The sequence below is a fragment of the Nomascus leucogenys genome, chromosome 24 (genome assembly GCF_006542625.1).
Source record: "Nomascus leucogenys isolate Asia chromosome 24, Asia_NLE_v1, whole genome shotgun sequence".
Taxonomy (NCBI): Eukaryota; Metazoa; Chordata; class Mammalia; order Primates; family Hylobatidae; genus Nomascus; species Nomascus leucogenys.
In genome coordinates, this window is record NC_044404.1 from 16,912,344 (window position 1) to 16,926,734 (window position 14,391).

At 50.8% G+C, this 14,391-nt stretch overlaps 1 protein-coding gene across 2 annotated transcripts in view; it reads left to right on the forward strand.

Moving 5' to 3' along the window:
* Positions 1 to 14,160, forward strand: part of PADI2 (peptidyl arginine deiminase 2) — a 52,414-nt gene extending 38,254 nt beyond the window's left edge. For both annotated transcript variants that reach the window (XM_030805795.1, XM_030805796.1), the window contains 6 exons: positions 1,926 to 2,077; positions 5,136 to 5,280; positions 5,990 to 6,083; positions 9,453 to 9,538; positions 10,720 to 10,848; positions 11,654 to 14,160. In XM_030805795.1, coding sequence (XP_030661655.1) covers positions 1,926 to 2,077; positions 5,136 to 5,280; positions 5,990 to 6,083; positions 9,453 to 9,538; positions 10,720 to 10,848; positions 11,654 to 11,887 — 840 coding nt within the window. In that variant the 3' untranslated portion in view covers positions 11,888 to 14,160. The remainder of the gene's footprint in view (positions 1 to 1,925; positions 2,078 to 5,135; positions 5,281 to 5,989; positions 6,084 to 9,452; positions 9,539 to 10,719; positions 10,849 to 11,653) is intronic.
* Positions 14,161 to 14,391: the final 231 nt, after the last annotated feature.

Below are 14,391 nucleotides of genomic sequence, written 5' to 3' on the forward strand. Positions count from 1 at the left end.
TTTCCCTAACACTATGATGAGTAGAGTCAAACAAACCACCAGCAGCAGTTGCCACAGGCATGAGAAGCGAGGCCTTTCCAGGTCACCACCTGCCTTCAGTATTCCAGGCTGGCCTGGTTCCAAGGCCCCAGGCTGCGTTGTTCCTTGAGGCCCGGGCCAGGCCCGGCTTTGTGCTGCATACCTGCCCACCTGTATGGTGCTGCAGAGCCCCAGCACCCCAGCCTTGGCAAGCTCCCATGTTGCCAGCTGGGGCCTCAAGATGAGAAAGCGCTAAGCTGCTGCCGTCTACCCCATGGGCTCAGCTGTCCCTGGAGCCTCTCAGCTGAGCCAGGATAAGCCACATCCTCCCACTCCACTGGATTTTGTCAGGCAAACTTCATCCCAACCCCAGTGCAAGCTCCCAAACAAGATTCCTATATTACCCCAAAAGCCATGACAGGAATCTTAAAATTCAGGGGCCAATGAATGGGGTTATGTCTTGTGTGCTAACTCCAGTTTTTTGGAGCTGTGTGTGAAGAAGGGTTCTGAGGCTTCCTGTGGGCTCAGTGGCAAGTCTGGCAGGTTGAGACTGGGTTGAGATGTCATGTATATTCATAGCTGCCACTTTTGCATGTATCGGTCAGCCTCACCAAGTAACAAACCAACCTGAAATCTCCATGACTGACAACAGCAAAGGCCTGTGTCTTGCTGGCATTCCATGTTGATTGCTGCTGGTGGTCTGCCACTCTGCTTCTTTATGCCTTCCTCACTCTAGTGCTCAAGGTGCCAGAGCAGCCCCAGTCTGGGAAATGCCATTCTCCTAGCACAGGGAGAAATCAAAGAGTTGGCACACACACGCGGGGGCTCCTGTGGCTTCTGCTGTTCACTGGCATGCATCCCTTCTGCTCACATTTCACTGGCCAAAACAAGTCACATGACCAAGTCTGACACTGGGCAGGGAAGTATATTCCTTTTGCAGGAAGATGCCAGAAGTCACATGCAATGGGTCAGGATGCAAAATTCTCTTACTGCGCAGAGGATAGCAAATCTCCGGAAATAATAATACGAGCTGCTCCCCTTCCTCGGGTTACCTAATCTGGTACCTCTTTTATAGATGGGGAAACGGGCCAGGCACAGTGGCTCACCCCTGTAATCCCAGCACTTTGGGAGGCCAAGGTGGGTGGATCACTTGAGGTCAGGAGTTTGAGACCAGCCTGGGCAACCCAGTGAAACCCCATCTCTACTAAAAATACAAAAATTAGCCAGGAGTGGTGCTTGCCTATAATCCTAGCCACTGGGGAGGCTGAGGCAGGAGAATCACTTGAACCGAGAGGCAGAGGTTGCAATGAACTGAGATCATGCTACCACACTCCAGCCTGGGCGACAGAGCAAGACTCCATCTCAGGAAAAAAAAAAAAAAAAACAGATGGGGAAACTGAAAGTGCATAGCATAAAATGCGGACTAATTCTGAAATCACCAATATGTATCTGTGCTTGAGAAATAGAGGCACACACAGGAATGCAGATGCCCACACACTCACATTCACACTCAAACTCTCACACTCACACTCACACTCACTCTCACACTCACCCTCACACACTCACTCTCACACTCACTCACACACCCACACGCTCACTCACACTCTCACACACTCACTCCACTCACACCACTCACTGTCACACTCACACACACTATCACACTCACACTCACTCTCACACACTCACACTCTCACCTGCACTCTCACACTCACACCGAGATGCTCACACACTCAGCCTCCCCATGCCCAGGCCCCTGCTCTTTGTTAATCATAGGAAGACCATGGACAACCCTCCTGGAAGCTAAGTGCCCACAGACCCAGACTGAAGGTGATAGAAGAGGGTGGCTGGCTTGGGGGCTGAGGACCCTGGCTGCAGAAGACTAATGCAGGTGTGTGCCCTCTGCCTAGGGCCCAGATTTTGGCTACGTGACCCGGGAGCCCCTCTTTGAGTCCGTCACCAGCCTTGACTCGTTTGGAAACCTGGAGGTCAGTCCCCCAGTGACCGTGAACGGGAAGACATACCCGCTTGGCCGCATCCTCATCGGGAGCAGCTTTCCTCTGTAAGAGAAGCCAGACTGGGGCTGGGGGCTGTGGGAGTGGGGAGGTCACTGTTTCTCTTTTGGGGTGGCCTGGGTTGCTCACACATGGAGCAAGTGGCTGGGAGAATTATTGCCTCCCACAACTTCCTGTTAAGAGACCGACACTCTTGGAAAGAAAATCAAGCTAGCCTTTATATCTTCGTGTGATTTAGGATCTAATATATAACTAAATAAACAACTCTCTTCCCCAAATGGAAAGATGTATAATGAGATTATAAATCAGCTGGTTGGCAGGGCACAGTGGCTCTCACCTGTAATCCCAACACTTTGGGAGGCCGAGGGGGGCAGATCACTTGAGTTCAGGGGTTCAAAACCAGCTTGGGCAACATGGCAAAACCCTGTCTCTACAAAAAATACAAAAATTAGCCAGGCATGGTAGTGTGCACTTGTAGTCCTAGCTGCTCAGGAGGCTGAGGTGAGAGGATCGCTTGAGCCTGGGAGGTGGAGGTTGCAGTGAGCTGAGATCACACCACCACACTCCAGCCTGGGCAACAGAGTGAGACCTCATCTCAAAAATAAATAAATAAATAAATAGGCTGGGCACAGTGGCCCATGCCTGTAATCCCAGCACTTTGGGAGGCCGAGGCAAGCAGATTGCTTGAGGCCAGGAGTTCGAGACCAGCCTGGACAACATGCCAAAACTTCGTCTCTACTAAAAATACAAGTATTAGCAGGCATGGTGGTAATCCCAGCTTCTTGGGAGGCTGAGGCATGAGAATTGCTTGAACCTGGGAGGCAGAGGTTGCAGTGAGCTGAGATCATGCCCTGCACTCCAGCCTGGATGAGAGAGAGACTTGGGCAAAAAAACTTAGGCCAGGTGCGGTGGCTCACGCTTGTAATCCCAGTACTTTGGGAGGCTGAGGCAGATGGATCACCTGAGGTCGGGAGTTTCAGACCAGCCTGACCAACATGGAGAAACCTTGTCTCTACTAAAAATACAAAATTAGCCGGGCGTGGTGGTGCACGCCTGTAATCCCAGCTACTCGGGAGGCTGAGGCAGGAGAAATCACTTGAACCCAGGAGGCAGAGGTTGCAGTGAGCCAAGATCGTGCCATTGTACTCCAGCCTGGGCAACAAGAGTGAAACTGTGTCTCAAAAAAACAAAATAAAATAAAATAAAATATTAAATAAATCAGCTGGGGAAGGGATGGAGGAGTCCAGAGAAGGAAAACTGACAGGTATGAGTGGGAGTGTACCAATGAATCCTCAGGGCTACCATACTTAAAAGAGGTGTGAGCAGATGTGGTCCTCCCAAGAAATGTGGGTCCCTGGCTCCCTGGCCTGTCCACGATTCTCCTCACTCCCTGCCCAGTTGACCCACCAGCCAGTGAAAAGACAGATTCTTCCTTGTCAGGGCAGTCACTGGGGAGAGAGTGAATACCTTAGGTTCTCACGTCACAAAAGGGCTGCCAGGAGCCTGCACAGATGGGATCAGCCAGGATTTGGGCACCAGGTTCCTCCGAGCCACATGGTATGCTCAACCTTCTGTGGGGAGGCCACTGGCACAGCCAGCAACTGTTTGCCCACTTTTGCCTCCTTCTCCCTCCACTCAGTGGCCACTCATTCACTCAGCAACCATTTCCTGAGCACCAGCCAAGTGCCAGGCCCTGTGTCAGGCACAGGGTCCCAAACACGAAGCCCAGCCCCTGCCAAGGAGATGGCAGAGGTCTCAGGCATGCAAAGAGACCCTGATGAAATGGGGGGACTTACAATGATAGAAAGAATGACAGAGAGTCAGCGCAGCCCAAGGAGGGGCCCTGAACCCCCTCGAGGAGCTCAGGGGGGGCCCCTTAAAGACAAATCTTTATTGAGAAACTACTCTGTGCCAGGCACTATTCTAGGCTCTGGGGATACAGCAGTGACCAGAACAGATGAAGTCCCAGCTATCAGGGAGTTTATAATTGGGTAAGGCCAGTACAGAAAATAAACATGGAATCAAGTAAATCAATTAGATAATTCTGAATGCTGATACATGCAATGGAGAAGATAAAACAGGGTGACATGATAAAACATTCCTGGGGACAGTGGTGCCTTAGCTGTTGTTTTTTTGAAGACGTGACTAGAGTTGAGGCTTGGATGTTAAGAAGTAGTCATCAGGAGATTGTAAAGGAAGCGCATTCCATACAGAAGGAACAGCAAAGGGAAAAGCAACTGTAGCAGGTGGCTGGAGCAGACAGAACCGGGGGAAGGGAGGGAAGCGAGGGAGGAGGGCCAGCCAGGAGCCAGATCAGAAAGGAATTTGTTGGCCACCCTAAGGAGCTAGGGTTATCTTCGGAGGATAATGGAGAGATTGAAGACCTTGGGGAGCCTAGAAATGAGGAAGGGCTGGCCGGGCGCGGTGGCTCACACCTGTAATCCCAGCACTTTGGGAAGCTGAGGTGGGCAGATCATGAAGTCAAGAGATGGAGACCATCCTGGCCAACATGGTAAAACCCCATCTCTACTAAAAATGCAAAAAAATTAGCTGGGCGTGGTGGTGGACACCTGTAGTCCCAGCTACTCAGGACTCTGAGGCAGGAGGATCGCTTGAACCAGGGAGGCAGAGGTTGCAGTGAGCAAAGATCATGCCACTGCACTCCAGCCTGGGCAACATAACAAGACTCCATCTTGGAGGGAAAAAAAAAGATTGAAGTAAGTAGAAGTCAATGTAGCAAAGAGCCATGTGGATGAGGGCAGATTTTGGAGCCCTCCTGTGCCCTAGCCCCCTCCGGCAGGCCAGGTGGGACTCCTGCACACAGAAGGTGGCCTCTGCACATTCACTGGCACCCTCGAGGGTTGAAGCCTGAGCTCCCCGCCCTTCACACAGGCCGCGGCTACAGCTAACACCTACTTCTTTCCCCTGGGACTCAAACGCCTTACTGCCTGCGCCAGGGTCTCTTAACCCAACCTCGTCTCCTTCCTGGCACTTCTCTGCTGATGCCATTCTGGGTCCAAGGTGGGTCCCAGAGACCAAACTCCTCTTGCAGGCCCTCTGGTGAGGTGGGTAATTTACTGAAACTCCTCTTCCTCCCTTCTCCAGGTCTGGTGGTCGGAGGATGACCAAGGTGGTGCGTGACTTCCTGAAGGCCCAGCAGGTGCAGGCGCCCGTGGAGCTCTACTCGGACTGGCTGACCGTGGGCCACGTGGATGAGTTCATGTCCTTTGTCCCCATCCCCGGCACAAAGGTAAGCTAGCCCCCTGAGGCTGGAGTGAATGGGGTAGCGGCAAACCCATATGTTACCAGCCCCTGCCAGCAGAGGGCAAAAGCTAGAGGAAGGAGGAAGTAGGCTGAAGCTGGTTTGCCTGTTGTTGCTGTGGCAGGTAAAATTTTAACCCCATAAATCCAAAATGTTAGCATTTCAACACATAATCAACCTAAAAATTATTGAAGAGATTTAAATTCTTTTCTCATACTAAATCTTCAAAATCTGGCAAGGATTTTACTCATATGACACATCTCAATTCAGACTAGCCACAGCTCAAGTGTTCAATAGTCACACAAGGCTAGTGGCTACTGTGTTGGCGGTAACGCTCTAGAGAGAAATAGGGTGTGCACCTGTGGCACTGGAAAGATGTTCTTTCATTTTCTTATGGGTACAACTTCATACCCTGGAAATTCTCTGCAAATTGTGTGGCTGCCTGGCAACTTGGAGAAGTCCTGTCCAAGGCCACCTTTGGCTCTGAGCCTTGACCTGGTGACATTGCTGAGGTAGAGGAAAGGTGAGAAATATCCCTCTGAAGCAGAGGACACCCTCCCCGTCAGCCTTTGCCACTCGGCATGGGAGGCCTGAGGCGATGAGCAGGCAAGGCGCTGGGTCCTCTGCGCAGGGCCTCCCCGTGCTCCTTGGGTGCCTTCCCGCTGCTGACTCTGTCCTTCTGGACTGTCTCTTGCAGAAATTCCTGCTGCTCATGGCCAGCACCTCGGCCTGCTACAAGCTCTTCCGAGAGAAGCAAAAGGACGGCCATGGAGAGGCCATCATGTTCAAAGGTGAATGGCCACAGGGACTTGGCAGAAAGTGGCGAGCTGGAGGCCCCAGAGAGACCCTCAAGAGGGTGGGGCAGATGAGCACTTTGTCCCTGAGCACCAGCTCCACCTCCCTGGGTGTCTGGCCTGATCTGGGGTTTGTGAGGTCGCCATGGTGGAAAGCACCTCTGGCCTCCTGTGACCCTTGCTGTGGCTGGGTGGACTGTGAGCTGCCCATAGCTCCTTAGTGTCACCAGCAGTGCATAGCGCATCTTCAAGACCTAGTTTATACTTTAAATGGACCCAGTGGAGGGTTAAATGGTTGAAAACTGACGTGCAGCTGGGTCTGGTGGCTCATGCCTACAATTCCAACACCTTTGGAGGCTGAAGAAAGAGGATCACTTGAGTCCAGGGGTTCAAGACCAATCTGGGCAACATAGTAAGAGCCCCATCTCTATAATACATGTTTTTTTTTTTTTTTGTTTTGTTTTTTTGAGACAGAGTTTCGCTCTTGTTGCCCAGGCTGGAGTGCAATGGTGAAATCTTGGCTCACTACAACCTCCGCCTCCCAGGTTCAAGCGATTCTCCTGCCTCAGCCTCCCAAGTAGCTGGGATTACAGGCAGGCACCACCATGCCCAGCTAATTTTTTGTATTTAGTAGAGACGGGGTTTCACCATGTTGGTCAGGCTGGTCTTGAACTCCTGTCCTCAGGTGATCCACCCACTTCAGCCTCCCAAAGTGCTGGGATTACAGGCATGAGCAACCACACCCAGCCTCCCTATAATAAAAATTTTGAAAAAGAAAAGAAAACTGATGTGCAATCTGCATTCAAGGAGCTTGTATTTTAGAAAGAGAGATAGAAAAATAGATACAATACAATTTAGGGACAGGAAGAAAAGTGGACTTTGGTGGGCAAAAGGCATGGTCAGACATCGTGGTTGTCAGTCCAGGAGTGAGACATTATCTTCTACATTTAGACATTCACATAATTGGGACAGACATAGACGGGATGAGGTTTGCATTTGAATTAATCATGGAAAGAGGGAAAGATGATCAAGTGGAGACAACCAGCCAGGTTAGAGACACCATGCCAATTCCTCATACCTTTTTTTTCTTTTTCAAGTTCTATTTTAGATTTAGGGGATACATGTGCAGGTTTGTTACCTGGGTATATTGTGTGATTTGGGGTATGAATGATCCCATCACGCAGGTACTGAGCATAGTAGCCAACAGTTAGTCGTTCAACTCTTTCCCTCCTCTCTCCCTCCCCACTCTAGTAGTCCCCAGTGTCTGCTGTTGCCATCCTTATGTCCAACACCTTTTTTATTGTGATAAAATATACCTAATCTAACACATTTGTTATTTTAACCATTTGTAAGGACACAGTTCCGGGACATTAAATACATCTACAATGCTGACTAACCATCAGCACTCTCTATATCCGTTATACTTTTTTTTTTTTTTTTTGAGATGGAGTCTCTCTCTGTTGCCCAGGCTGGAATGCAGTGGTGCGATCTCGGCTCACTGCAAGCTCCGCCTCCCAGGTTCAAGCCATTCTCCTGCCTCAGCCTCCCGAGTAGGTGGGACTACAGGTGCCTGCCACCACGCCTGGCTAATTTTTTGTATTTTTAGTAGAGGTGGGGTTTCACCATGTTAGCCAGGATGGTCTCAATCTCCTGACCTCATGATCCACCCACCTCAGCCTCCCAAAGTGCTGGGATTACAGGCGTGAGCCACTGCGCCCGGCCTATTTTTTTCTTAAATTACTTTTGTTACTTTTCAGGTTGGTATCCATAATATATCTCATGCCTGAAAGCCTGAGTTCCCGCAGCTGGTTGATACTTACATGACTGCCCCTCAGATCCAAAGACAGTGTTACTGACTGTCACTGGTGTCTAGGACAGACAAGGCCAATTTAACACCACCACCCTTTTTAAATTCCCCACCGATGGGAAGTTGGTTCTTGGATTGGCAAGCTTGCCTCCTGACTTCCTGGAGGCTTCCTCTCTAATATTAAACATACCCTCAAAAACTACCCATAGGATATAGGGACCATTATTTTTGTACAAATAGGGGCAAGCAGTGCCCCGGATTTCTCTTTGTATTTTAGAAAGAGAGATAGAGAGAAAATAGATAGAATACAGTTTGGGGACAGGAAGAAAAGTGGACTTCGATGAGCAGAAGGCATGGTCAGGCATCGTCGTTGTCAGTCCAGGAGTGAGACATTATCTCCTGGACTTAGACATTCATATAATTGAGACAGACATACAGAGGATGCACGGATGTGCAGTCAGCAGAAACTAGAAGCACACAGGAGACCTGAGGAGGAAGGTGAACCAGGCGATGCCAAACAGCCAAGATCTCCACTAGACCAGAGCCCACAATGTTTGGGGAAAACACATCCCTTTAAAAGATGGTAAAAACTACACACTTGCCCTCCAGAAAAATGCTTATATGAACCTATCCCCTGAACTTGGATCAGTTTTAGAAAAGCACAGATCCCTAAAGTTTTCTGTCTCTACCTGGACCCTCCCTTCTGAGTCCCTAAGCCTCAAAGATTACATCCAGCTTATAGCTGGGCAACTTTGCTGCTGTTCAGCTATAAACCTGGGAAGTGCAATGGACCAGCAGGCTCTTCCCAGATGAGGCCAAAATAAATAAATAAATAATAGGTTAAGAGCATAGGCTCTGGAATCAGACTGCCTGATCTGCACACCAACTCTGCCGCTTGCTAGATGTAAGACCTGGGACAAGTCACATAACTTCTCTGTGCCTCAGTTTCCTCATTTTTCAGGGTAGCGACTACCGCATAGAAATGTGGGGAGGATCCATGAGTTAATTCAATGCAAAGCGTTTAGAAGAGTGTCGGCCACACAGTAGGTGCTCATTGAGCATTAGGCATTACTAATCAAGCTGGAAGCCACATAAGCCATCGTGTGGTATGGGAGGCAGACACAGGCCACTCCAGAGCAGCAGCCAAGATGAGGCAGCTCTGGAAAACAGGAAGGGTGTCCCCTTTGGCCATGCTGCTTCTGCCACATTCATGCTGGTCAGCTGCTCATCCTTAGGAGCAGGCTCTGCGTGGGAGAACCAGGGGGCTACTTGTACCACCCCTGATCCCACTGGCCAGAGCGAAAGCAAGGCAGCTGCCACCACTGTCCCGGCTCAGATGTCATGGTCAACTCTGGAGAAAAGAGTGTTTGCTGCCCTCTCCAGACAGAGGGGGCCTGATTTCGCCTGGGAGTGCCCTCCTGTGGTCCAGCCTGTCCTCAGCCACATCTCCCCAATCCCAGTCCAGCAGATAGCCCAGGGGCTGGAGGGTCTTGGCAAAAGGGGAACACCCAGCCTGGGTATCTAAAGCTTGACTATCCCCTGTCCTTTGACCCCTGCAGGCTTGGGTGGGATGAGCAGCAAGCGAATCACCATTAACAAGATTCTGTCCAACGAGAGCCTCGTGCAGGAGAACCTGTACTTCCAGGTGAGGGCAGGGCAGGGGTGCAGGGCCAGAGGGCCCCTGGGAGGGATGTGGCTCAGGCCCTCACATCCTTGGGGCTTCCATAGAGAATGGCCATGGGCTCAGGAGCTCTTGACCCCGAGCACAGCAGCACAGGGAAGAGCCTCCACCAGCATCCAGCCAGCCTCCTTGCTTTGCTCCTGGGCTAAAGTCCCAGGGTTAAAAGAGTTTTGCCACCCCCTCACTTGGGGCAGTAGGACCATGGGCAACTCACTAAGGCTGTCTTTGGTTCTCTCATCTCTAAAAAAGGGATAACGGGGGCCAGACACAGTGTCTCATGCCTGTAATCTCAGTTCTTTGGGAAGCCAAGGCAGGAGGATTGCTTAAGGCCAGGGGTTTGAGACCAGCCTGGGCAACACAGTGAGACACCCATCTCTACAAAACAAATAAATAAAAATTTTGGCCAGGCATGGTGGCTCATGCCTGTAATCCCAACTCTTTGGGAGGCCGAGTTGGGCGGATCACCGGAGGTCAGGAGTTCAAGGCCAACATGGCCAACATGTTGAAACCCATCTCTACCAAAAATACAAAAATTAGCCAGGCATGGTGGCAGACGCCTGTAATCCCAGCCACTTGGGAGGCTGAGGCAGGAGAATCACTTCAACCCACGAGGGGGAGGTTGCAGTGAACCGAGATCGTGCCACTGCACTCCAGCCTGGGCAACAGCGTGAGACTCAATCTGAAAGAAAAAAAATTAAAAGGGGATAATAATAGCATCTATATCACAGGGCTGGAGCTTAAATAAGCAATTTACGTAATGCGCTTAGAACAGTACCAGGCACATGTACACATTAGCTTTTGTTATTACCAAAATCATCAGTGTTATCCTCCACTCATGGGGTGGCCCGAGGGGTCACTGAGGTGCTGTGTGGGAAGCACTTTGCACAGCGACCGGCTCTAGTGAGTGCTTGGGAAATGGCAGCTGCTGCACTGACATCTGTGACCTTCCTTTGCCCTGTTATGACTGCTGTTCCTGAACCCCGGTGGACAGGGCCAGGGAGAGGCTGCAGAGGCGCCCGCTGAGTGCTAGAAGTCTCTCTGGAGTGCCGGGGCCCCTGGCCTGGTGCTGCAGACAGGGATGGGGTTGACAAGGTGGCAAGTGTGTGTCCCTCACCTGCATGCCCTCCCTTCTTTCTCCTACCCAGCGCTGCCTGGACTGGAACCGTGACATCCTCAAGAAGGAGCTGGGACTGACAGAGCAGGACATCATTGACCTGCCTGCTCTGTTCAAGATGGACAAGGACCAACGTGCCAGAGCCTTCTTCCCAAACATGGTGAGGCCCTGCAGACCCCAACCCTCACCCCATGCCAGTACAGGGCAGCCAGATCCAGAAGGACCCCTCAGCTGAGGCTGTCCAATGGGGAGGCCCAGGTCCCAATCCTGGCTGAGCTGCTGTGTGACCTCACCTCAGGCACTTGCCCTCTCTGGGCCTCCATTTCCTCCTAGGGGTGATATGCTCATCCTAGCTGCTTCACTGGGATATTGGGAACCCTTTTCCTTAACAGATAGGAAAGTGCTGTGCAAAAGATCAAAAGTCCTCTATGTACAGGAGGGATTTCTGTTACATAGAGCGGAGGCTTCCATAACATAGAAAGAGGTTAGAACAATACATATGCACACGTGGACACATATATACACACATGTGCACACATAAACACACGTGCATGCATGGACACATATACACACACATGCACACAGAAACACATGCACGCATGAACATATATACACACACGCACACACAGAAATACACATGCACACACAAATGCATACATACCCATGTGTGTGCACATTCATACACATGTACATGTACACACTGATGCATGCATATATAGCCATGTATACATACATGTACAGACATATGTGAATGCTTTTGCACACACATAACATACAGAGGCAGATTGCCTGGTTTTCTGCCTCAGCTCTGTCATTTGTGAGTGACTTAGCCCCACTCCGTCCCTATCCAATCACAGTTACTACTTCACAGGGTTGCTGTGAGGGTTCCATGAGCTTAGGACGGGCATGTGTGTACTAGGTGCTCACTAAATGGAAGCTGTTGCCATCACAATCCCCCGTCACAGGTGAACATGATCGTGCTGGACAAGGACCTGGGCATCCCCAAGCCGTTCGGGCCACAGGTCGAGGAGGAATGCTGCCTGGAGATGCATGTGCGCGGCCTCCTGGAGCCCCTGGGCCTCGAATGCACCTTCATCGATGACATTTCTGCCTACCACAAATTTCTGGGGGAGGTCCACTGCGGCACCAACGTCCGCAGGAAGCCCTTCACCTTCAAGTGGTGGCACATGGTGCCCTGACCTGCCAGGGGCCCTGGCGTTTGCCTCCTTCCCTGAGTTCTCCAGACCCCCCCTCACATGCCCAGAGCCTTCTGCTGACATGGACTGGACAGCCCCGCTGGGAGACCTTTGGGACATGGGGTGGAATTTGGGGTATCTGTGCCTTGCCCTCCCCGAGAGGGACCTCAGTGTCCTCTGAAGCCATCCCCAGTGAGCCTCGACTCTGTCCCTGCTGAAAATAGCTGGGCCAGTGTCTCTATAGCCCTGACATAAGGAACAGAACAAAACAAAACACAGCAAACCATGTGCCCAAACCGTTCCCCAAAGAATTTTGAGTCTCTAGTCTGACACTGAATGAGGGGAGATGGGAAGGAGATTCTGGGATCGCCAGTTCTTCCAGCAGCCATGCTCTGAAAATCAAGGTAGAATCCACGGAAAGGGACCCCAGGACCCCGGGACCCTAGACGTATCTTGAACTGCCATCGTCATTTCAAATCCATCTCCCTCAGGGTTTCCAGGTGGCCACCCCCAATTATTCATTCCTTACCAACCTCTCAAATCCTCTTGGCTTTCACTCTGCAGTGTGGACACTGTTGGCTAGTCCTCCCCACTCCCTGAGGATCCAGTAAGTTAGCTTAGAACCTTCCTGGAAACATTTCATCTGAGCAGGTTTCCCCACGTGTGGGATGCTCCTTTTGCCTCATCTGTCTCAGGGATGCAGGCTCCCCCGCATGCATGGGGATTTCTCCCCAGACCAGCATACTTGTGACCTGAGAGTTCAATGTGTAAAGATGCCCCTGGTCAGCCATATCCATCTTCTCTTGCCTGGTCCTTGATTCTCTGGCCACTCCCTGACCTTCCTTCTCCCACTGCCTTGACTTTCTTCCTTTTTATTCCTGGTGCCATCTGTCCAGGCAGCTAGACAAGAACCTGTTCACCAGCAGCCAGATTCAGGCCTTCCCCAGGGCGTAATAAGTGACCAGCCCCTCCTCCCCGGACATCAGATCCAACACATGAGGACCCTGGCCGACCCTCCAGCCCAACAGCCAGTTCTGGGTCAGCTGCCAACTTAGGGGTGGTTTGATTATCCCATTGAAATTCACCAGTGCATTTGCCAAAGACCCTCTCATTTGGACATATCCAGATTCATTCCCTGGCTCCAACTGAAAAGACTCAGTTTCAATCTTTAAAAGTTCCTTTAGGGCCAGAAGAATAAATGAATTATAATCCCATTTTGAAGAACCAATTTACAACCAATGAAAAGGTTATAATGTAATTTATATTCTTGGAGGAACAAGATTTTCATTTGGGATTATTTCATTCAACCATTCAACAAACATTTGTTGTATGCCACTAAGCACCAGGCATGGCGTTGGGCTCTGCAAACACAGTGGTTAGTAGCAGTCTGGACCTGGTCCCTACTGGCATGGAACCCATCAGTCCCCAGCATGCAAAGCCCACATTTAAAGGCCAGCCTCTGCCCCTTCAGTGATGCGCTCTTTAGAAATGCCAGTCCACTATATTCAGAAATCCGCAGGGCACAAAACTTCCAGCAAGTCACTGTTGTGGTGAAATGGGCGGTGGCGGGGGGGTCTTCTTTAAATAGGCCCCCTTCCCATCTAGCTGGCCAGTACCCATCCAGTGAGTCCCCAGGGCCTCCCGAAGCTGTTGTCTCCTCTCTGGGGATAGCAGCTCCTGCCTTTGGAGGCCAAAGCCCCAGATCTCTCCAGCCCCAGAGCTGAAAACACCAAGTGCCTATTTGAGGGTGTCTGTCTGGAGACTTAGAGTTTGTCATGTGTGTGTGTGTTTGGTTAATGTGGGTTTATGGGTTTTCTTTCATTTCTTTTTTTTCAGTCTACATTAGGGGGAAGTGAGCACCTCCCATGTGCAGACAGTGTGTCTTTATAGATTTTTCTAAGGCTTTCCCCAATGATGTCGGTAATTTCTGATGTTTCTGAAGCTCCCAGGACTCACACACCTGTTCCCATCTCACTTGCCCACCCAGTGTGACGACCCTTGGTGTGGATGTACCCCCGTGGGCTCATGGCTCTTCCCCACCCCCACTTTCTATAAATGTAGGCCTAGAATATGCTTCTCTGTTGCAAAACTCAGCTAAGTTCCTGTTTCCACCTTGATGTTGAAATATCTTATGTAAGAGGGCAGGGGATGTCGTGAAGATGGCAAGAAGAACACAGTTTCAAATTTCTGGAAAAGAGCCTGTGGTGGAGATCTAAAGATGTTTAGGGAAGAGCTTGACTAAAGAACAATGAAATAAATGGTCCAAGGGGAAGTCACATGGCTGTTGGTGTGATGTTCTTTACTGCTTCATAGACACAGCCTGGGGTGAGGCAAGCCACACACTGGGCCCTCCTGGTCCTGCAGCCCCTGCTGTTCTGGGCACAGGGTCTGGGCTCTCAGCATAGGTATCTCGAGGGTTCGGAATCCCACACACACTCAGTGACTGCATATTACATGGCCACCACTGAAGGTCAAGACCAGTACCCGCAATAAAGTCTGACTATGTT